Source organism: Trichechus manatus, unplaced genomic scaffold, assembly GCF_000243295.1.
Source record: "Trichechus manatus latirostris isolate Lorelei unplaced genomic scaffold, TriManLat1.0 scaffold00015, whole genome shotgun sequence".
Lineage (NCBI taxonomy): Eukaryota > Metazoa > Chordata > Mammalia > Sirenia > Trichechidae > Trichechus > Trichechus manatus.
The window spans coordinates 26,650,915-26,676,136 of NW_004443951.1; the positions used below are offsets into that span (position 1 = coordinate 26,650,915).

Below are 25,222 nucleotides of genomic sequence, written 5' to 3' on the forward strand. Positions count from 1 at the left end.
TACTTCTTTACCCTTATTATATTTTTAACCTTAATATTTTTATGTCAAATAAAAACATTATTAAAATATTAATAAATACAATCAAATATTAGGACTTCTACACTAGCTTTCTTTAGGGTCATATTCAGATGGTATTTATTTTTAAGTGTGTCTTTTGTAATTTTGGAGTCACTGGTGGTACAAGTGGTTAATGTTCTTGGCTCCTAACCAAAAGGTTGGAGGTTAGAGTTCACTCCTAGGCACCTTGAAAGAAAAGCCGAAAAATCTACTTCCAAAAAATCAGCCACTAAAAACCCTATGGAGCATAATACTACTCTGAAACACATGGAGTCTCTATGAGTTGGAATCAACTGGATGGCAACTGGTTTTTATAATTTCATCCAATCATACAGTCCTTCTCTTTTCTTGATAATTTGAATGATTTTATATCTACCGGAATTACTCTGAAGACTTTTTTCCTCTTATTTTATATTTCCTATACTTTTTTTTTTCCTCCGTATTTCCTGACCAAGTTTTCTTCTACTGGTTAAAAGTTATAAATACTATTTATATTTGTATGGTGATTGCTCTTTAAAACCCACATGTATGTTTATTCAACTATCAATTTCTCGAATTTATCCATATCTGTATCTTCCACTAATAAGCAAGGACTTTTGCATCTTCTCACGTGCCATTGGATTCCCTACCCCATTATGGTAATATGGTCTAGACTTTTAGTCCTTGGATTTTATTAATAAACTTTCTATTTTCTCTTTCTTTTGGTATTAGTTTTTCTTTCTTTCTTGCCATCTTTCTTTTGCCAACAATAAATTTTACTTCATCTATCTCTTGCATTTGTTGGGTTTGCTTCAATTTTGTTTCCAACAGGATTTTTGCACTGCTCTGATTTGACTCATTACTCTCCCCTCAACCTTCACTCACACACTAGCCTTAATTCTCCTGAGGTGTCTTATTTAGAATTCATATAGCTTCTTGAATCTGTGGCTTTATGTTTTTCATTAGTTTTGGAAAGTAAATTCTTTCATGTCATATATTTCTTCCCCCCATTCTTTCTTCCTCTCTGGATTTCCAATTATGTATACGTTAAATGGTCTCATTCTCTCCATGACTCTCCTCTATGACTCTTCTTCTTTCTCTTTTTACTATCTTTTTGTCTCTTTATGTTTCATTCAAGATATTTTCTTCTGACTAATCTCCAAATTTACTATTTCTCTCTTCAGCTGTGTTTAATTTGCTGTTAGCCCCAATCCATTGAATTATTGATTTCTGTTAGTACATTTTTCAGTTATAGAACTTTCATTTGGTTGTTGTTTTATATACTTTCCAGTTTCTGTCAAAATTCTCAGTCTTCTACTTTATCTTCTTGAACATAATAAACAATCTGATGACTCCAATATCTGGGGTTCTTGTGGATTCTTTTTATTTATTTTATTGTTGTCGTTTAAGTGAAAGTTTCTTTTTAATTGTCTATTGTTTGTACTTGGTTGTGTTCATGTTATCTTGTCTTCTAGTATGCATGATTATTTTTCTTTGTGGGTTGGATACTGTATTTGCACAATTGTCCATAGAAATAATTTGAGGCCTAGGATGATGTTATCTTTCTCCAGAGAGGATTCTCTTTGTTTTCTGCTAGGTGCCTGGAAACACTGGCTCTGGGATCACCTTAATATAATTTCAGATTTGAGATAATTTGAAGCTGAATTGCAATCTCTGTAAAGGCTTGTTTACTCTATTCATCTTTATTTTGAGGGTGCAGTCCTCTGAGATTCCAATCCAAAGTGCGGGTGGTTCACTAGGTACCTCCTCACCCTTGGCAGGCTCTGGACTCCAGTCTCTCTATCCCTAATTACTTAAGGCTATTAAAAGTACTACTCAGCTTCTTAGCTACCTCTCAGAAAATGCTCCACCTGGAAAAGTAGTACTAAATGTGGGGTTCATGCTCTTTGGTTTCTCTCCTGGCTCAGATTCTAGCTCAGTAATTCTTCACTAACTGGTTAGCTTTCCAACAATTGCAAGCAAAGGTTTTAATTTTTCCCCAGTTTTTCTAGTTTTCCTCAGTGGGAGGTAAGTCAGAATTACCTAGTCTGCCATTACAGGAAGCCGAAACTGCCCCTCACTTCTGCTTCCATTGAGGAAAGCACTCTGATAACCAAGATTTGTTAGGAAACAAAATGACGATGGAAATATTAACAGTGTAACAGTTACCAGAACAGTTACCCAGGCACCAAAACAATGAACAGAACTGCCACCCAATGGAGATCATTTTGTTGCTGTTGTTAGTTGCTGTCTAGCCAGCTCCTACTCATGGTGACCCCATGCACAACAGAACTAAACTTTGCCCAGTCCTGCACCATCCTCATCATCACCGTCATGTCCCAGTCCATTGCTGTGGCCACTGTATATTTTTAAGTGCCTTCTGACCTAGGGGGGCTCATCTTCCAGCACTATATTAGACAATACTGTGCTCCATACGGTTTTCATTGGCTAATTTTTGTAAGTAGATCACTAGGCCTTTCTTCCTAGTCTGTCTTAATCTGGATGCTCTGCTGAAACCTGCCCACCATGGGTGACCCTGCTGGGTGACCCGACTGGAGGCACAGTTTCTAGCATCACAGCAACACTCAAGCCACTAGAGTATAACAAACTGACAGACTAGTGGAAGTGAGAGTCTACAAAGGTAAAAACACAAACGTAGCACAGTTGAAAAATCAACTTAACACAACATTGATAACAAAATGACCTTCCAGAAAATTGAGGGAACCACAATTCTCTGCTTGAGAATGCCTTACACTCAGCTTATGAATGTCACGTTATAGTAAACTTTACTAGCCATCATCAGTTGTATGTAAGAGAGAATGAAAGTCTGTGGACTTGAGTGGCTTTGTCTCACTTACTTTGGATTTTATCAGGAGGAACCAATCCCTGTAGAAAGACATCATGCTTGATAATGTAGAGGGTCAGTGAAAAAAAGGAAGACTCTCAACAAGGTGGATTGACACAGTGGGTGCAACAATGGATTCAAACACACCTACTATTACGAGGATGGCACATGAGTCGTTTATGAGTCAGAGTCAACTGGATGGCACATAACAACAACAACAACAGCAACAACCAAGTTTTAGGGATAACTTTGACATCTTCCTGCCCAGACAACTCCTAGCAAATAGCCTTAGACAAAATGTCTGTATAAATGCTAATCTGGTTCATTAGTGTCTTCAAGCCTCAGTTTTCTTATGTTTAAATGGGGATAATATGGGTCTATCTCATAGGTATTTGGGGAGTTTTAATGAAATAATGGATATGAAAGTCTTAGTACAATGCCTGGAACACAGTAAGCATTTGATAACAAGACAGCCTCATGAGTTTGTTGGAGGTAGTGCTCAGATTGAGCCATTTTTGGACTGTGTAGGGGCCTCAGGTACTTTGAGAGCAATCCCTTAAGGGAGGCCAGAGATGGGTGATAAATATTCTGCTGAAAATGCATCATTTGATTGAGGAGGGGCCTGAATGGGATGCAGTGACACATGGTGGTGACTAAACTGACATTAGAATCTCTATGTCTGAGTAATAAAAACTGAAGTTTATATCTAAGGAGTTTAGTCATAGATCTCAGAATAAAAATTATAGAGCATAGAGCCTGGTAAGATTGTAGAAACTTTGTAACTTTCTTATATCTGCTGTTTCCTCCTCCTGTTTTCCTATTATGGCTACCTAGCACTTTGAAGTGTACTGGCCCCATGGTGCTAAATGCTTCATCTGCTTTATTGCATTTAATGCTGTTATTAACTATGTTTCAGGGAAGAAAACAGAGGCTCAGAGGGCTGAAGTAAGCAAAGGGGTCAGATCCCTACAGAGGTCATTCCGGCTTCAGAGCTGGATCCTCTGAATACTACATATTATTTTTAGAATTACTGAATTTGAGAGTTGGCTTTTGCATTAATTCATTTAACAGTTAATGGGCACTTACTGTATGCCGTGCACTATGTTGGTCTCTGGAGATTCAGAACTGAATGTAAGATCGTAACAATCAAACACCTTCATTTACTGAGTGATAATTCTATGTCAGGAGCCCTGGTGGCACAGTGGTTAAGAGCTTGGCTGCTAATCAAAAGGCTGGCAGTTTGAATCCACCAGCTTCTCCTTGGAAACCCTACGGGGCAGTTCTACTCTGTCCTATAGGGTCTCTGTAAGTTAGAATCCACTTGACAGTGACGGCAACAGGTTTGGTTAATTCTGTCAGGCAGTTCATTTAACCCTAATAACTACCCTGTAAGAAGAGCAGTGACAGCCTTGTTATACAGATGAGGGAGCTACTCAGAGAGCTGAGACCCAAGGTCATACAGTTAGTAAACAGCAGGACTCAGGATGTCTAACTTCCAAGTCTTGTCTTCTTTTTCAGACATGAAAATCTCATTAATTTATTTTTTTAAATAAAGGTAATACATGCTCAACTAAGTAAAACAATGTAAGTGCCGATTATCTCATACACTTGCCAAAACAGGATGTTAACAATTGTATTTTGACAGCGTATTATACTTCAAAGTTGCATTTCTTTTATTAGTTATCTTTTTCTCTTTTGAAAAAATTTTTTTACACCTTTCTTGAGGTGTATTTCACATACCACAACACTCACTCATTTAAAGTATACAGTTCAGTGGTTTTTAGGATATTCACAGAGTTGTGCAACCATCACTACAATCTAATTTTAGAACTTTTTCAACACCCCAAGAAGCAATCTCTCATCCATTCCTGATCCTCCACTCCCCAGCCCCATCTGTCTTAGGCTGGGTTCTCTAGAGAAGCAAAACCAGTAAAGTGTATAAACATATATATATATATATATATATATACATATATATATTTATATCAAGGAAACAGCTCACACGATTGTAGAGGCTAGAACATCCCAAGTCTGTGGATCAGGGTAGAGGCCTCTCCCAAGTCACGCAGCCGCAGAAGCTGGCAAGCCCAAAATCGGCAGATCAGAGAGCAGGACTCTTGCTCAGAGGCTGAAGATTGACAAATTCCAAGACCAGCAGGCAAGACCACAAGGTTCTCCTGATTCACGTAGCTGCAGGGGCTGGCGAACCCAAGATCGGCAGGTCAGAGAGCAGGGCTCCACTCACAGGCTGTGCAGATCGAGGAATCCCAAGTTCGGCAGATAAGCTGACAGCTCAAGTCCCAAGAACCGGAGATGAGACGACAGGAGGCAGCTGCAGGATCCAGAGAGAGCAAAAAGCCAGATCGTCTGCTTGTATTCAAATTCGGGCCACACCCCCAAGGAGACTCCTTTCCTCTGATTGACCACTCACAGTATATTCAATCATGCGAGTGATCACATTAAAACACTGAGAATCATGGCGCAGCCAAGTTGACACACAATCTTAACCATCACATCATCTTTTACATGTTTACTGGCTATTTGTGATTTTCTGTTTATGTAGTTGCCTATTTGCTTTTTTTTTTTTTTGATTAGAGAAGTTCCTTATTTATCATTAATATTAACCATTTGTCTACCATATATACTGAAAATATTTTTGGCCATTTTCTCATCTGTTCCACTTGTTGCTGGCATCTCTTATTGTACAGATGTTGAAATTTCTTTCAGTTGGTCAGTTTTTTCCCTTACAATTTATGGATTTTGATTCATGATTATAAACGGTTTTCCTCCTTCAATTATAAAATACCTTTTTTCCAGTATTTTGTCCTGGTGTTTTAGAGTTTTGTTGTTTGTCTAAGTTTCAATCCATCAAGAGGTTAGTTTGAGATAGAATAACTATAGCTTATCAAATATCACTGATTTGAAATTCCACTTTCATTAAATGGCCAATTTTCTAGTCATTTTGAAACTGGACAGCATGGGAACATTCACGGGCCTCTGACCGGTGCAGTTGTACAGGGCGTTGCTTGGTTTAATGCTCTGCTGTCGCCATCTGGAAATTTTTAATTTTTGAACAAGGGGTCCCGTATTATCGTTTTGCACTGGGCCCCACAAATTAGCAGCGGGCCTGCTTATAAGTCCCAGGCACTGGACTAAGCAATTGACATATATTATTGACTTGATCATCAGGACGGTTTGCTCAGAAGTAAATTCTGACTCATAGCGACCCTATAGAACAGAGTAGAACTGCCCCACAGGGTTTCCAAGACTGTAAATCTTTACGGAAGCAAACTGCCACGTTTCTTCCACAGAGAGGCTGGTGGGTTCGAACAACCAGCCTTTCGGTTAGCAGCGGAGGGCTTAACCATTGTGCCACCAGGGCTCCTTGGCAACTGTTAAATAAATAAACATAAAAATGTGTATAAAATAATTTTACAAATGGGGGAATGGAAGCGGGAAGATTAAATAAGGCCACTGAGTTAGAAAGCTGCAGCAAAAGGGTTTGAATCCAGCACCTGTAATGCCAGATCGTGGAATGTTGAAATTTGGGGGTGAGCTTGCCAGGGCGCGGAGGGTGAGGAAGTGCCGCGTCTAAGACCCCTTATTAACTCTGTTGAGCATCACTGTCCGGACCCCGGTGTCCAGCTCGGGGCTGTGCGGGAGCAGGGGGCCTGACGCAGTGCGCACCGTGGGCGCTCAGGTGCAGGCTGGCAGGATCTCTCCTGCCGCCCACGGAGGCGCGCGCTTGTCTAGCGGGCGGGCACTCGCGCGCGCAGCTGCTGTGCTGCGTGCGAGTTTCCCAAGTTCACACAGGCCCCGGGTTGGCATGGCAACCAGGCAACCTGTTCCAGAGCCGCCTGCCTACTCCGCACATGCAGCCACCACCGCCGGAGCCGCGGCCTGAGTCTATCCCATGATGCACCGCGCCAGCCCAGTCCCCAGTGGGCCGCCATGTTGTCGGAGTGAAAGGTAAGGGGGAGCGAGAGCGCCGGAGAGAGAAGATCGGGGGGCTGAAATCCATCTTCATCCTAGCGCTCCGCCCGTGAGTATCCGCACCCCGCCGGTCCCAAACGCTGCTTCGGACCCCTAGCGAGCAGATTGTCCCATCGTATTGGGGTTTGAGAGCGGTTGGGGGGGTGAGAAGGGCTTTGGAAAAGCCGCCGAGGCCCTGGCTAAGGCTTCTCACTCGCTGTTTCTCGTACATGTTTTGGAGTCAGCAGCAAGGCCCCTATTGTTATCAAAGGAGGGAGGGGGTGGGGAGCAGGGTGGAAGCGAGGAAAATGCCGGAGGTTTAGGCCCAGGCCCAGAGCATGGACGTGCCTTTACATTTCTGCCTAGCCCTGTTGGGAGCCCCTGAAGATTGAGGTTGCCATTTCGGGTTCCTTTTTTGATGGGTTTGCGAAGCCCGGAGTCTTCTATGTGGCTATGAAGTGTTATTCTCTGCCACCCTGGATTTCTTCGACTTCTTGGGCTTCCGTGGCTGCGCCGAAGAAGGAAGAACAATAAATGGCTTCAGAAGCAGCCATGGTCCTTGTCCACAGGGGAGACCCACCGTGGGGGAACTTTGCGACCTTTAAACGTGGAGAAGTGGCGATCAGGAAGTTTCAGATCGGTTTTTAGGCTCCTGGGTGCTTGTGGCCTTTTGTTTCCGTGAGAGCTCCCGTTTTTGGTGGGTTCTTCCTCTTTTAGACTCCCTGTGTTGTATGTTTCTCTTAACTCAAAAGAGGGGTTCATCCCTCAGCAAAAACAGATACACTATACTAGATAGTTTTAGTTCTCACAAACGTGCTTGGTAAACATAGGTCATTTGTTACATTTCTCTGTACCACTCCCACGTCAAGTGAGGAATACGCTCCGGTAACTTTTCTCTTCCATTAGTCTCCTCCCTCCCCCCCACAACACCAGACATTTTATCCTCCCCATAAGTTGTTATCCTTCCTTGTCTAAGTAAGAAACTGTTTTTAAGCTCTCGTTATCAATTCCCTTCACTCACTTTCTACTCTTACTGAGATTATTAAGAATGAGAGTTTATGAGGCCGGTTTTTTTTTTTTTTTTGGGTGGGGGGAGGTGTTCTGTTTTAAAGTCAGGTACTCCTGAAACGATAGGTTTGTAGCTTTAGTTTTTTTTTTTTTTTTTAAGTGAAAATACTTAAAAAATCAAGACAAGGGTATGTGGCTCCCGATGCAGTTTTATTAAGTGAAACAAACATTTTGACTTATTGCTAATTTTAACTTTAGCTCTTGGGAGCTGTTGATTCTTTACCTGGATCTTTGGGAAATACTGGATTCTGAACTTTAAGTTAGTATTTTGCCTTAGCTGCAGTTGAATTTATTTTGACCAAGGCCACAGCTTTTTGAAGTTGGTATTTGTTTAGTTTGGGTCTGAGTTGAACTGCTTCAAAATAAATTTATGGCCACAGAATGTTTGTTCAGTGTGGTAAAAATAAACACCTTTTAAACCACTAAGCATTTTAGTAAAAGGTGAGCCATGTAGATAGATGAAACCATGTTCCTTTGAGGAAAAATCTATTGGTAATATTAAAAAAACTAACAAAAACCCAGTTTGATATAAACAGTTTGAAAACTGGAAGAGTAGCTAGAATCAGCACTTAATTCTGGTTACTTAAAATGCTTATTTTTATAATGTATCACTTGTAAAAATCACATTTCAAACGATTCACAACTTTTTAGGGAGCTCTGAGAGTTCCCTGAATGGCCTTAGCAGTTTAAATGTTTTCTAATATTTAGGTGACTGATTTCTTAATTTTTGTGTTGTAGTTGCCAGGATATTACAAAATCACTCAAGACCCATATTAATTGCTTAGGTATTTGCTCACTTTGAAACTCCCTTCTGCCAGGTTTTCTCCTGTTTGAGAAACTGCCTTGCCTCATTAGGTAAAGCAGGAAGTTTCAGGGCATACCGATAGCTTTACAAAAGCCAATTGTTTCGGTTGAACATTTTTATAGGAGTCCTCCCACCCCTATCCCTTGCTAGAGTGAGGTTGTCTTCCGTGGTAAACATCTTTTTCATAGGAAAATTCCTGGTTAAATAGCTATTATGGCAAATCTTTTATCTCAGAAAGGTTTGCATGTTGCTATTTTAGGAATTTTCTTAGAGACCGTAGCTCCATTGCCTTAACTGGGGTCTTCATTGTGGTGACTTTAAATTTACCAAAAAGTTTTATGTCTGTTATCTTATTTTGATTAAAAACGAAACAAACAAACAAACACCAAAGTTAACGAAGGCCTGAGAAAGGATTTCTTCCACTTTCTAGATGGAGAAACAGGCTCAGAGAGTTTGCTAGTTTAGTGGCAGAACTTGGATTTTGAGACTTCTGGCCTGCTCTAGAACAAATACTGTTAGATGGAGGTTCCCTTGTAGAATAAAATGGGACTGACTGGCCAGTAGTGGTAATAAGAGAGCTATTCTTTTGCAAATCAGACGAGAAGGCATTAGGCTGATTTGCGCTTTGCAAAGACTGATGGTGAAACACAGCTATGACTTTTTGGTTTTGGTACTTGAGCATGGGCAAGATTTTCTCATTCATGAAAGCAGCAACAGAAGTATACCTGGCTAGACTACCCCAGAACCCTAGTAAGGTTCTAATGGATTGGAATTAACTAAGACTAGACATTTCTAAATTAGGTTTTGGACAAATTACAAATTCCATTGTGTCTTCATGAAGAGAAATAATAGATTTCCCATGAACCTTTTGAGGTTGTTTTTGGAATGTCCCAGCAGGGCTAGGGAGAGAAAAGTCATTTGTAGCAGTGGACTGTTGGTTGACAGCCTTGAAATTAGACTCTAATGGCTGTAGACCTGGCATATTTTAATTAGTAACTGATTTATTACTTTGTAGCTTTTTGTTTGTTTTTTTTTTTTAAAAGTACCCACAGATGACAAATGTTCTGTTTTACACTCAAATGTAGTTTTTGGTTTTAAGAAACATAATAATGTTTCATACTAACATTTTAGGATTCTTTGTTGATCCTTCCAGAGTAGAATGGCAGATGCATGTGAGAGAAACAGTACTCTATTGAGTTACTGGGAACAGCAAAGGGTTTGAAAGAATGAAGTAGATTTGGGTGCAAAACAGATTTAAGCTTGAGATGCTTCTCTGATACTCACTAGCTGAGCTTCTCTGCTGCTCACTAGCTGCATGGCCTTGGGCACATCACATAACCTTTCTGTACCTTAGAGGTACAGAAAACAATTATATACTCAACAACTTAAAAATCAAACAAAATGTTTTCATCTGTAAAATAGGGATGGTAATCCTTACCTTTCATTGTTTTCTTGATGCTTAAGTAATGTCTGCAGTATACTTGTCACATATAATTATTATGTTTTGAGGCCTTTGATTTTTGCAGTGAGACTTTCTACAGTAGTAAGGTGTTTGAATTTGATTTCGTCTCATCCTGTTTGTAGGATTTGTAGTACTAATGGAATAATGATGTACTTAAAATTACAGTTGTAAGTTATTGGTAAAAATCTTGAATTTTTTTTCATTAACAGCAGCTGAGGAGAAAGTTCAGGCCAAGAACATTGTATTGCTGTTCTTGGTCATAAGGTCTTGTTTCTTCAAGAGTGTCCTGTGGATATGTTGGACATTTTAAAGGGTCCTTTCAAGTTCAGATAGTCTGAGTCATTGGTCATTATATATGGGGTTTAGGTTTTTGTTTGGTTTGTTGGCATACATCTGCTCTAGCTGTAATGTTGTGACATGTTAAAAAGCTTCTGTTCATTAAAAAGTATCCACCTCAGTTGGCTTAAGGTGCAAATAAGTTGGGTAGAGAAGCCATTGATTGACATCTAGTTCTATATTGTCACCTTTTGAAGGTACACACATCAGGTTTCCCTGAAGTTGCATTATTGAGTCCTGATCTGAGTACCTTGTCAGAGTGCCTGCTACTATTTCTGTAAATACATACTCAGAACTTAAAAATGGAGGTTTTGGTTTAGGAAATTGTGTATATACTATAAAATATTCAGCTGCTTGGTGGAAACTGTAGATGATTGTACCGCAAAAAGCATGGGGCTCATATTTTTATCTTGATGTGTGTTAAATTACTTAATGTTTAAAAAATACAAATATTAAATATCTGTAACCTGTTTGTTCTTAGGTGTTGGTGGAATGAGCGTTGCATGTGTCTTGAAGAGAAAAGCAGTGCTTTGGCAGGACTCTTTCAGCCCCCACCTGAAACATCACCCTCAAGAACCAGCTAATCCCAACATGCCTGTTGTTTTGACATCTGGAACAGGGTCGCAAGCGCAGCCACAACCAGCTGCAAATCAGGCTCTTGCAGCTGGGACACACTCCAGCCCTGTCCCAGGATCTATAGGAGTTGCAGGCCGTTCCCAGGACGACGCTATGGTGGACTACTTCTTTCAGAGGCAGCATGGTGAGCAGCTTGGGGGAGGAGGAAGTGGTGGAGGCGGCTATAATAATAGCAAACATCGATGGCCTACTGGGGATAACATTCATGCAGAACATCAGGTAAAAACAAGTTCACTATTTCAGCTTTGAAACTCTTTTATAATCACTGTCCACTTAGGATTTTTGCTTTCAGTGAATGTCTTTAAAGCCTAAACTGCTAATTTAGTTTGGTCTAAACAGTCACTTGTTTTAAAGGATGATTATTGTAATATTGTCATTGGGTCATTTATTGTTCTAGTGCTAAACCATAAATGACCAACTCATTTAAAAAAAGACTTAAGATTGTTTTATGTGCACAGCATATTTCCAGGAGTGCTTTTTAACAAAGAATACTTTTTTCCCCTTGACATATATGCATTTAAGAACTGCTTGAGCTGTTTATAGGCCAAATACATGTATTTCAGAGTCTTATCTGTTGGGTGTGGTAACTTCTGTTTGTAAGAGATTATAGTTGAATATAGGAGGTTGATAAACCAGCTGCTCAAGTCAAATTTATTTGAAATAGAACTGATATTTCTAGTGTTTTATGTCAGAGAAGAGTAGTTATGGCTTTTAGGTTTTGCTCAGCTTTGTTCTCTTATTCTAAGCTCTTGTTTGGTTTTGGTTAATTTTGTCGTGTTTAATCTTATTAATTCAAAACCATAGCTGGAATCCCAGCATAGTATTTTACTGAGAATTTAGCCTGCTCTGTTTTTTAACTTCCTGATAGTAATAAAAGGATTAGAATGTTTTAATCAGATTATTTGAAGTATATATTGAATTTTTGCAATTCATTTGCACTGCCAATCTCGGAGAACTGACCAGCAAAAAGAACTGATATATTTCAGTAGCTCTCAGGTGCTTCTGTTCTGCCTAAGAAACAGTCAGACACACGCACACTTGCAAATCTGAGTTGTCAGTTGTGCTATCCCCCAACCCCTCCAAAAAAGGCAGCCTCTGTACATAGTTCTTTGCCATAGTAGAAATGAAGAGGCAGAATTCATCCTCTTATTCAACAGAAATTTATTGAGGACATTGATCATAGGTCTTTGGTTTACTGGCACAATCATCAATATCAATGCTGCTTCATAAGCACTTACTATGTACAGATGAAAGATACTAAGAAGTATAAGGCCTAGGGAGCTTCTTCCTGGGCGCTCATGGTTTTTTTTTTTTTTCCCTTTATTATGTATTTCTTACTTAAGGCACTGTATTTAGTTCTTTCCTGTTTGCTTGGAGTCTTGCAGCAGGGATCAGATATTATTTATTTTGATATCCAGTCCCTAGAGTGAGGCATATAATAGAGCTTCAGTAGAAATTGGTTGAATACATAAGTCCCTAACCCTTTGACCTTTAAATAAAATTGGGAAAAAAGGACATGGTCACAAAGGTAAGGACCTGAACGCCAGGCTAAGATTTAATTCAGTGGGCGGCAGGGTTTTTGAGTATGTTTTATATGTGGAGTGGTTTTTATTCAGTGGTGCTTTTGGAAGACTGGATTGGCAATAAGAGATTGGAATGGATAAGGGCTGAAACTAATTGGATAACTACTCCAACAGCCCTGGTGTGAGCAGTGGAAAAGAAAATATGGGACTGAGGTATACACAGAATTTGGTCACTGAATTTGAAATCTTAGGTCCCTGGGAAAATGAGTGGGCAAATCAAACTCTAGGTCAGTCTTTGCCAGAGCTCTAAGATCTAAGATCTGGTTGTGATGTGCACGTCAACAAATGTTTATTGAAGGCTTACTCTGGACTCTGTCTTATACTGAGTCCTATCATAAGGCGTCACATCTGACTTACTGAGCAGTTTTACACAGGTCAGTTAGCAAACCAGAGTTAATGTTAAATGGCAAACCTATTTCCCATCTAAACAAACAAACAAAAAAACCAAACTCGTTGCCTCTGAGTTGTTCCCATTTAGAGGGCCAAAACAAGTGACCCAGCTTAGAATTGACATGCATTACAACACAATTCTGTTGGGCTGGGCACATGAGATACGAGCAGTACTGGGGACCTGTAGGGGTAGTTGCTGTGTTGCAGATGTGGGCCATATATGTAGTCATTGTGTGGGCTACATCCTGTAGTCATTATAATGTATTCTAATTTACTAGTTTAGGTGTTTATTTCACTTCCTGGGCTGAACTATTCTAGGGCAGGAAGTGTTGTGTTTTCCAGGTACATTTCGTAGGAGATGTTCTGAAATTTTTATGTTGATTGAATGAGGGAAGAGCAGAAGTGCTTCAGATTTGCCCTGAGGTAAAGCAGTGGATCTTATAGTTCAGTTGTCCTGCTGAGAGACAGGTGGCAACAACAGGTAGAGGACACGCAGCATTGGACAGTGTGGTGTAAGTGAAGAGGGAGAGGCATCTCTAGGTTGAGAATCATTGTTCTCATCAGCCACTCTTTTGGTAAGAGGTCTGATCTGTCAGATAGGTCTGGGAAAAGAGGTTGAAAACCACTGGTGATAATTGAACCAAAAACCCATTGCCATCAAGTCGATTCTGACTCAGTGACCTGATAGGACAGAGTAGAACTGCCCCATAGGGTTTCCAGAGCAGCTGGTGGATTCAAACTACTGACCTTTCGGTTAGCAGCCTGAGCTCTTAACAATTGTGCCACTATGGCTCCAGTACATACTAAGTGCTTATTAATAAGTATTTATTATAATAAGTAGGGCTCTGGATGATAAAAGAAACATTTATTAAACATTTATCAATAAGCACTTAGTATGTACAGGAGCCCTGGTTGTGTAGTGGTTAAGAGCTCGGCTGCTAACCAAAAAGTGGGCAGTTTGAATCTACCAACTGCTCCTTGGAAGCTCTATGGGGCAATTCTACTGTGTCCTATAGGGTTGCTCTGAGTTGGAATCGACTCAACGGCAACAGGTTTGGTTTTTAGTATGTACTAGGAGTATATCTTACCTGCATTTAATCCTCACAACAATCCTATCAGGGAGATAGTATCCTTTTTTTTGAGAAATGAGGAAACTGAAGTTTAGTTACCAGGTAGAACCTGGTTTCATAATCAGATCTTTTTGATTCCAGAGCCTATGCTGTCTATGTACTTCTGCCTCCTTAGCCTTAAAGACAAAACAAGACTTAGAATAAAGCTCATTCCAGGGTTGAAGAGTTTGTTTTGCCAGAATTTGGCTTGAAATTTAGTGATTATAAACTTGATAATGAGATGAATACAAATAATGTTGACTTTTCTCTTACAATTGCAGAAGTCTTTTTTCCACAAGAGCAGTAATGCTAAAGTCCTTTTTTTTCTTTTTTGAGTTTTGCTTTATTACATGTATGTTCTAAGTAATAATTGTGGTCAACTTATCACTGTAGAGACAGAATGACCTAATATAAAGTGATCCTGTTGCCAGCATATTCTACCATACTGCTGAGCTAAAGCTGGTGGACCTATTTCCTCAGATTTTTTTTTTAAAGGCCATTTGGCATAATAAAGTTTAAGATCATCAGTGAACAGGTAAAAAGAACGTCATAGACTGTGATGCCAGCCAACAGTATTGGAGGGAAGGAAACTTTATTGTGTCGAGTACTTTACATCCATTTCTCTCATTATTACTCCCATTTTACTGCTGAAGAAACTGATGCTATGGGAAGGAGATTTAGACGTCCCATGTCTGGCTGCTTTTGTAGTTCTTGGTCTGGCTGCTTTTGTAGTTAGTTCTTGGCACACTACTTTTCTCTTCAGAAAACAAACTTGAGATTTATTTATTTTCATGCTTGAATTTTAAAGTTATCATTATTAATAACTTTATGAGCAATTACTTTTTTATACTTTTTGTTTTTGTTTTAAATTTTTGCCTTTTAAAGTTAGCATTTCCCTGCCTAGGAAAGTTAGAATTTTCCTAGCAAATCCTCTTAATGGCTTGGTTTTCCCCTCTTTCAATAATGAACTCTTTAAGCTGTGCTTAAAATATACGACTGAATTTAAAAAATTTTTTTTGTTGTTGTTGAGAATGTACACAGCAAAACATACAGTAATTCAACAGTTTTTACATGTACAATTCAGTGACATTGATTACGTTCTTCCAGTGTTGCAACTGTTCCCACCCACCTCTTGAGTTGTTCCTCCCTCATTAACATATAAACTTACTGCCCCTCAGGTTCCTATCTAATCTTTCCAGTTCTGTTGTCAATTTGATACCATAGAGATAGTTCTTAGAAGATCATAATGCTCAAGATAGACATTCTTTACTAGTTAAGCCAAACTATTGTTTTTTTCTTTTTTAAATTTATTTTGTTGTTGAGAATATACACAGCAAAACATACACTAATTCAATCATTTTTGCATGTACAATTCAGTGACATTGTTTACATTCTTCTAGTTGTACAACCATTCTCACCTTCCTTTTCTTAGTTGTTCCTCCCCCATTAACACAGACTCACTGCTCCCTAAGGTTCCTGTCTAATCTTTCCAGTTGCTGTTGTCACTTTGATCCCAAACAGATAGTTCTTAAAAGAACATAATGCTCAAGGCAGAGATTTCTTTTCTAGGTAAGCTAACCTATTGTTTGGTTTTAAGAAGACTTGAAGGGAATATTTCTGGTTTAAGGTTTAAAGATTATCTCAGGGCAGTAGTTTCAGGGGTTCGCCCCAGCCTCCATGGCTCTAGAAAGTCCATGAAAATGAGACATTCTGTTCTGCATTTCTCCCTTTTGATCAATACTCTTCTATGGAATATTTGATCAAAATGTTCAGTAATGGTAGCCGGGGGCACCAACCAGTTCTTCTTGCCTCATGGGAAAGGAGGCAGTCGTTTTTGGAGGTAGTTAGCCACACATTGCATATCGTCCCCCTATTCCTGACTCTCCTTCTTCGTCTATTGCTCCGGGTGAATAGAGACCAATTGTTGTGCCTTGGATGGCTGCTGGTAAGCTTTTAAGACCCCAGGAACTACACAATTAACTGAGAGGTAGAACAGAAGCACTAAACACATTATTAGGCCAATTAATTAGGATGTTCCCATGAAACCATGACCCTAAACCTCCAAACCAAGGAACCAATTATATTTAAGTTTTATTTTCTAAGTATGAAACTTGACAGATTTTTAGCATGAGGCCCTTTAAATAATAGTTTAAAACATTAGAAGCTTGAGAACATGTGTTGAGGTAATATGCAATACTTTAAAAATCCTGCAAGGTAATATATCTAAAATTAGGTGACATTTAGAGACCATAAAATACTTTGGGGTGAGGAAAGATGTTCAGATTTGTTTGTATGTTTATTAAAAAAAAATTCTATGCAAACTCCTTTTGATCTTTCTGTATCCCATTTTTCCTACTTTAAGCATATAAATCTATTAAGTATCATTTAGTTTAATGCTTAAAGTTATATTTTTTGTGGTTAAAAACCTCAAAGCCTTCATTTTTTGGCCAAACTGAGGTCTTTGAAGGTAAATGAAGGAAAGAAGTTTGGAGAATTTTTCTTTTGGCCTGTACAATTATATTCTTAACTTAACAGTTAAGATAATGAATATGGATCAAGATACTGTAAAATATCACTAGAACACTATAGATCTTCTCATCTAAGTGAGTAAAATGCTGTGTACTTATTTTAACAGTAATTTTTATTACCTAAGATTTTTTTTCTCTGAATAGCATTAAAGGTTTTATCATGCAAACCCAAGGTCAAGTCTTTTGACTTGTTGTGATTGTTTTATTCTCTTATTGTGAAATCTGTTTTCTCTGTAAACTGCTCTGAGATAAAGTGGGTGATGAAATGGAAAAAAAATGTTAAGGTCCACTGGTGGAGCTGTGGCCTTTGTACTGGATTGTAAGGGGCAGAAATAGGTAGAAGCTCTGCTCTGGGGAAAGGAAACTTAGAGGATAATTCCACAGAGCTTTCTCACTTTTGCTAGCAGTCTTTCGGCTCTAGGATATATCATAGATTGATAGCACCTATGAGGGATAATTCTGGGTAGCCAGGCAAAATTCAGTGGATGAATCTTCTCTTTGACTCTACTTGTACCCTCTTTTTTTCTTTAATTTGGTGTCACCATCTTCCAGTGGTATACTGACACCCACGTCTGACATGTCTACCATTCTTAATCTGCAATGGTTGTGAGTTAATCCTTACCTTGTAGTTAAAAGGTTTTAACTTACCGTACTGTTACCAGTTAACTGGTTGCCCTGGAGGCAACCCCATATGTGTCAGAGTAGAACTATGCTCCATAGGGTTTTCAATGGCTTATTTTCCAGAAGTAGATTGCCAGGCCTTTCTTCTGAGGTGCCTCTGGGTGGACTCAAACCACCAACCTTTTGGTTAGCAGCTGAGCCTGTTAACCATTGCATCACCCAGGGACTCCTTCCCTAAACTAGGGAATCTGTTATTCCCTGGAGATCCTTTTCTTACTCTTTTAGACCATTGCTGTCCTGTCTTCCTGGGTAGATTGCTTAGCTCAGGATTTGGGCCGCCGGCATTTAGTTAACGTCATGCGTTGAGGTTGAATAATGCATGCTTTCATATATATTTTTTGTTTTCTCTTATACCTATACTCTTAGAGCCTTTATCATAATATCTTTTATTTTTATTATAATTTACTGTGTTTTTAGTGAAAGTTTACACAGCAAATTAAGTTTCCATTTACAATTTCTATACATACTGTTCAGTGACATTGGTTACATTATTTATAATGTGTCAGCATTTTTATTATTTCCATTCTGGCGGTTCTGTTTCTGTTAATCTAGCTTTCCTGCCTGTGCCCCTCCCCCACTTCTCATTTTTACTTTAGGGCAGATGTTGACTGTTTGGTCTCATAGATGATTTTTTAAAGGAGCACAGTTGTTAGGTGTTGTCAGATTGGTTCTAACTCATAGCTAGCCTGTGTATGACAGAATGAAACACTGCCCAGGCCTGTGCCATCCTCAGAATTGTTGCTATGCTTGAGCCCATTGTTATAGCCACCATGGCAGTCCATGTTGTTGAGGGTCTTAACCTCTCTTTCGCTGACCCTCTACCAAAAATGATGTCCTTGTCTAGGGACTGGTCTCTCCTGATAACATGTCCAAAGTACTTGAGACGAGTCAACATCCTTGTTTTTTTTTTTAAATTTTTTTCATTTTTTCCCATACAAAAATTTATACATACATTGTTATGGACTTTAATTGCTCTCCCCGTACTGTGACAGCACACTCCTCCTTTCCACTCCTGATTCCCCGTGTCCATTCAACCAGCTCCTAACCTTCTCTGCCTTCCCATCTCACCTCTGGACAGAAGCTGCCCATTTAGTCTCTTGTATCTACTTGAGCTAAGAGGCACACTCCTCACGAGTATCACTGTATGTCCCACAGTCCAGTCCAATCCCCGTCTGAGGAGTTGGCCTTTGAAATTGTTTTAGTTCTGGGCTGATAGAAAATCCAGGGGCCGTGCTTTCCCGGGTTCCTCCAGTCTCAGTCAGACGATTAAGTCTGGTTTTGTTACTAGAATTTGAGTTCTGCATCCCACCTTTCTCCTGCTCCATCAGGGACTCTCTGTTTTGTTCCCTGTCAGGGCTGTCATTGGTGGTTGCCGGGCACCATCTAGTTCTTCTGGTCTCAGGCCGATGCAGTCTTTGGTTTATGTGGCCCTTTCTGTCTCTTGGGCTACTACTTTCCTTGTGTCTTTGGTGTTCTTCATTCTCCTTTACTCCAAGTGGTTGGAACTAATTGATGCATCTTAGGTGGCTGCTTGCAAGCTTTTAAGACTCCAGACGCTACTCACCAAAGTAGGTCAGCATCTTCGTTTTTAAGGAGCATTCTGGCTGTACATCTTGCAGGACAGATTTGTTTGTTCTTCTGGCAGTTGTGGGTGATATTCTTTATTTTATGAGCCAATCTGTTATTTAGCAAAAAGGTGACTTCCAGGTGTGGTTTCAGTACAAGGTTTAAAGGGTATTTCAGGGCGATAGTCTCTGGGGTTCCTCTAGTTTCTACCAGTTCAGCAAATCGGGCCTTTTTTTTTTAAGAATTTGAGTTTTGTCCTACGTTTTCTCCCGTTCTGTCTATGATCATCTGTTGTGTCCCTGGTCAGAATGGTCGGGTACCATCTAGTTCCTCTGGTCTCAGGATAGATGAGGCTTTGATTCCTGTAGGCTATTAATTAGTCCTGTAGACTAGTTTCGTCTTTGAGTCTTTGGTTTCCTTCTTCCTCTTTTGTTCCAGATGAGTAGAGCCGAATACTTGTATGTTAGATGGTATCATAATATTTTGAGTTCACAAAGACTTGATGTTATGCACTTGGTCAAAAGGGTCATTAGCAGGCCTTCTTTGATTATAAGTTTTTTTTAAATTGTGCTTTAGGTGGAAGTTTACAGCTCAAGTTAGTTTCTCATTCAAAAATATATATACATACTGTTTTGTGACATTGGTTGCAGTCCCCACAATGTGATATTGCTCTCCCCCCTTTCCACTTTGGGTTCCCTGTGTTCATTGGTCCATTTTGTGTCCCTTCCTGCCTTTGCATCTTACTTTTGAACAGAGTTGCTCATCGGGTCTCGTATATTTGGTTGAACTAAGAAGCACATTCCTGACGTGTGTTACTGTTTGTTTTATAGGCAAAAATGAACAGTTTTTGTCTGAAAAGTGGGCTTCGGGAGTGGTTTCAGTTCTGAGTTAGTAGAGTATCCAGGGGCCATAATCTCGGGGGTTTGTCCAGTCTCTGTGAAACCGGTAAGTCTGGTCTTTTTTCGTGAATTTGAATTCTGTTCTTCATTTTTCTCCTGCTCTGTCTGGGACTCTCTGTTGTGATCCCTGTCAGAGCCGTCGCTGGTAGCCAGACACCATCTAGTTCTTCTGTGCTTAGGCTGGTAGAGGCTGTGGTTCATGTGGTTCTTTAGCCCTTGGGCTAATGTTTTCCTTCTGTCTTTGGTTTTCTTCATTCTCCTTTGCTCTGGACGATGGGACCAATAGATGTATCTTAGATGGCCAGTTGCAAACGTTTAAGACACCAGACGCTACTCACCAAAGTAGAATTAGAATGTAGAACATTTTCTTTATGAACTGTATTATGCCACTTGACCTAGATGTCCCCCGAGACTATTGTCCCCATGCGCAGCAACTCGGTCCCTCAGGGTGTTTGGATGTGTCTAGGAAACTTAAATGCTTTTGCTTTGGTTAAGTCTTGCCGACTTCCCCTATATTATGTGTTGTTTTTCCCTTTACCAAAGTTGACACTTGTCTACTGTCTAGTTAGTGATTTCCCCTCCCCCACCCGCCCCACCCTCGTAACCATCAAAGAATCTTTTTTTCTGTGTGTAGACCTTTTCTTGAGTTCTTATAAAAATGCTCTCATACAATATTTGTCCTTTTGTGACTGACTTATTTCACTCAGCACAATGCCCCCCAGATTCATCGATGAGGTGAGATGTTTCTCTGATTCACCACTGTTCTTTATGGTTGAGTAGTATTCCATTGTGTGTATGTACCATAATTTGTTTATCCATTCATCTGTTGGTGGGCACTTATGTTGTTTCCAACTTTTTGCTATTGTGAATAGTACTGCAGTGAACATGGGTATGCATATGTCTATTCGTGTGACTGCTCTTATTTGTGTGACTGTTCTTATTTCTCTAGGGTATATTCCTAGGAGTGGAATTGCTGAATTGTATGATATTTCTATTTATAGCTTTTTAAGGAAGTGCCATATCGTTTTCCAGAGTGATTGTAGTATTTTACATTCCCACCAGTGGTGCATAAGAGTTCCAATCTCCTCACAACTTCTCCAACGTTTATTATTTTCTGTGTTTGGGATTAGTGCCGGTATTGTCAGAGTCAGATGATATCTCATTGTAGTTTTGATTTTGCATTACTCTAATGGCTAATGATCGGGATCACTTCTTCATGTGTCTGTTAGCTGCCTGAATGTCTTCTTTGGCGACGTGTCTGTTCATTTCCTTTGCCCATTTATAAATTGGATTGTCTTTTTGTTTTTGAGGTGTTGAAGTATTGTATAGATTTTAGATTAGACCCTTGTCAGATATGTCATTGATTATAACTTTGAGAGTTATTCCATCATCTTAAAAAAAAAGTTTATTCAGTCAGATGCTGTTTTCTAATGCTGTATGGGACTTGATTGTTCGTGCCTCCTAGCTGGCAACTTGGCAGGTTTATGATATATCTTACCTTGTTTTGTTTCAAAATGTTTTTGATTTGGAATTAGGAAAAAAAGATCATATGATAGGTGTTCATGAGATGGGACAATGGGAAAATAAAGATATGATAGGAGAATAAAGTGGGGTAGATTTAGAATTTAGAAATGTGTACCAAAATGATGGGTTATAGAATTTTCCCTGAGCATTTCTGTGACCAAAGAAAAGAAGAAATGGCTGTGTTTCAAATTTCAGTTATATATGTGGTTGAAGTGCTTTGTGAACTGTAAATTAGTGTTATTACTCCTTTATTTTTCATCACACCTCTCTGTACTTGCAGAAGACACGCATATTTTTTGAAGCACATGTCGCATTTTCTCTCAGACATGTATTTGGTGAATACTTTCTACAGTCTGAGTCCCAGTACAGGGTATTGTGGAAAGAATACTTAAAAAAGAAAAGTTCCAATTCTTGCTTAGAGTGTATCTAGATACTCTTGTGAAATGACTTAAACGCTCATAGAAAAACATAGGACTCTATGTTTGACACTGCCAGGAGAGTTTTAAGTGCTGTGGATGGGATGAGGATTGATCTCATTAGTTTTGTTTGTGTCAAAGTTGTCATTTAGATTATAGGCTTCTAGGGAGTAGATATTTTACCTTGCACAGATGTGCCAACCTAAGTGTATATGGGGGTGGGGTGGGGAGCATTTTCTATGTCTTAGTCTCTTTACTTTGGGTACATTAGCTCATTTATTTTCAACAACCTGGTAAAGTGTTGGAATTACTGCCCTACTTTTACAAACGAAGAAGTAGTAGCTCAGAATGGTGCTGTGACTTGCCCATAGTCACACAGATAGTAAGTGGCAAAGTTGGGGACTTGAGTTTTTTTGATATTTTGACTCCAAAGCCTCTATGTTTCTGTTGTTAGTTGCTGTTGAGCCAGCTCTGACTCATGGTGACCTTATGTGTAAAAGAACAGAACATTGTTTGGTCCTGTGCCATCTTCATGATTGTTTGTAATGTTTCTATGTTGCTACATTTGCTTCCACTAATAACAAATCTTGGTAAATAGTAAAAAAAAATTTTTTTTGAAGAATTTCTGGCCCCTTCTTTCCTATTTTTTACCTTTAGTTTCTTTATCCTGTGGATATAGTGAGGATCCATAATGGGACTATGGCTTCAGCTCAGTATGTAGTTGCATACTGTCCTGGCATTTTGCTCCCTCCTGTTAATGTTGTGAGAAGTGGTAGTCAGCGATTGGCAGTAGGTTGGGTGAAGTTAATCCTTGGGAATTTGATTAAAGAACTTGGGCCTGAAGGGTGCACATGGCATTGGTGATAAAACCTGCAGTTGAAGAGTTACTGGTCTTTCTCCAGAGAAATGTTCGTAATATTTTTTTAGTGTAATATATTTTGAGAACTGTCAATTTTGAAATGTCTTATTGTTGGCTTCACAAGATTTAACAGACATGGATTTGTCTAGTTATTGCCTTTAGTAAGTGCTCTTTTATGGTCGAGATACCTTTCTTGGTGTTTTTATAAATCTCATCAAGAAAATGGTTTTAGGTTTGTAGAGATTGGGGACCCCAGAGATATTTTTGTAACAGCTTTTTAAGGTATAATTCATCCATTTAAAGTGTACAGGTCAATGGTTTTTAGTATTTTCACGAATCCACTGTATGGATATATCACATTTTATTTCTCCTTTCATCATTTGATGGACCTTTGTGTTGATTCCACTTTCTGGCTGTTAAGAATAATGTTGCCGTAAACGTTGTGTGCAAGTTTTTGTGTGGACATACTGTCATTTCTCTTGGATACCTAAAGATTTTTAAAGGAGCATAAATCTTTAATATACAAATACAAAAATAATGGCGATTTCTTCACTGGTGCCAGTGCTCTTGAGAAATGGGAGCTGGGAGGGTTAGTTACCTACAACTTTACACTATGAATTTGGAATTTTTCCAAGCGACAAGTTTTGCTGGGACATAAATAGAAGAGGCCTTTTCTATGAAAAAGTGTTTGCAGGTTAACAGTGTAAATAAGCTTGTTTACAATAATCCTGGGAAGGGGAATGCTTAAACTGTAGAGAACAAGTGTTTTCAGAGAGCTGCACGCTCTTCAGATACGGTTAATTGATCTCCTAATGACACATAATTTTTCTCTATTAAAAAATATTCCCTAAGGACTTTAACAAGGAAACTACTCATTAACCTAATTCTAGTTATTATATGTATTTAAAAGCACCAACCAAACCCAAAACCAAACCCAGTGCCTTTGAGTTGATTCCGACTCATAGCGACCCTATAGGACAGAGTAGAACTGCCCCCATAGGGTTTCCAAGGCTGTAAATCTTTATGGAAGCAGATAGCACCAAACCTGCTGTTAATTATAAAAAGTTATTTAATTTGTTAAGAGTTTATTGATTCAAATTGTTTTTTTACCCCAGTTGGCTCAAATTAAGGGGATACTACTTTTATGGGTCAGAAGTCTCTAAAATGTAAAACAGTTAAATTAATATGTAGTTCTTTCTATGAAGAAACTTACAGTTCCATGAAGGGAGGAGGAAATTATAAAGAAAATTGTTTCAAAATGAGAACTTCATTGAGTGTCTACTTTGAGATGGGTGCTGAGGTGGGCTATAGTGTGTTGGTGACCCAAACAAACCAGATGAGAGTAATTGTATATTAAGTACAGTTCCTTCATTTGCCAATTTATTGTCTAAAAAAAGGGCTTTAAGCTGTGTGTTCATTAAGAGTGATATACATGGAAAAAAAACTGGAAGGAAATACCACAAATTATTGTATGCATTTGTGTGGATGGGGTGATTACAAGCAATTTTTTTTTCCTGTATTATCCAAATTTCAAATCCTAACATGTTTATAGGCTAAAATAGAAATTTTTATAGGTTAAAAAAGCTTTTATTAGGAACTTCGTCTGCCATATTGAGTGAAATAGGGTAATTGACACATCTTCAGTGGGATTTTGGTGTTGGAAGAGACCTTGGAAATAATTTAACTTTTTTTCCAGTGCAGCGATCGCCCACATTAATTACGTTTTAACAAAAATCTTCAGTAAATGTGTTGAACAGAAGTTGTTGGAACAGATTGAATGTATGCACTGAGACCTAGAAGTAATTTTAGCATTGGGTGCTTCCTTTCTGTAGCTAGAAGTAATGATAACATGTACTGATACAAGCTGGAACTGTGCTAGTCTTTTTACATATGGTTTGAACCACCAAGAAATCTGTGTAGTTTTTAACATTACCGTTTTATGGATCAGGAAATGTAGGGTCAAAAAGTTAGGTACCATGTTTTAAGATCTCACAGCTGATACATGTTGAAGATGACTAGCTCATGCTTTTTCCACCAGACCCATCTGTTTGGAGACCTACTATTCTTCATCATGGAATAGTCAGCTTTTCCCTAAAAGATACATCAGCCTCTTAGACACATCACACATTTCAAGCACTACTTGCTGCTCATCCATTTATAATTTAGGGACACCAGCAAGAGTAATTTGCACATCTGTTTGTAGGAGCCCAGTACTTGGTCTATGGTGGATGCTCAGTAAATGGCATAATGCTGTTCAAAATGGAACTCATGAGTTTCTTTCCTTCTGTACACCCTGTTTTTGTGGAAGCACCCTGTTACAGGCAGCGTAAGAGTTATCCTATATCCCTGCCTCTTGTCTCCAACAGTTCCAAAGTTATATCCATATTGCCGTATTTGATAGGCTCATATTTTTTTTTTTTTTAATTGTACTTCAGGTGAACGCTTACAGAACAAATAGTTTCTCATGAAACAGTAGTACACATATTGTTTTATGACATTGGTTAACA

The 25,222-nt window shown here is 39.0% G+C and overlaps 1 protein-coding gene across 5 annotated transcripts in view; it reads left to right on the plus strand.

Annotated features, from left to right (window-relative positions):
* Positions 1 to 6,620: 6,620 nt before the first annotated feature.
* Positions 6,621 to 25,222, plus strand: part of PUM1 (pumilio RNA binding family member 1) — a 134,159-nt gene continuing 115,557 nt past the window's right edge. For 3 of the 5 annotated variants that reach the window (XM_012554241.1, XM_004372028.1, XM_023727303.1), the window contains exons 1-2: positions 6,822 to 6,923; positions 11,006 to 11,379. In XM_012554241.1, coding sequence (XP_012409695.1) covers positions 11,017 to 11,379 — 363 coding nt within the window. In that variant the 5' untranslated portion in view covers positions 6,822 to 6,923; positions 11,006 to 11,016. Of the gene's footprint in view, positions 6,924 to 11,005; positions 11,380 to 25,222 lie in introns of those variants that run through there. The other 2 variants (XM_004372027.2, XM_023727304.1) reach the window with 2 other exon arrangements.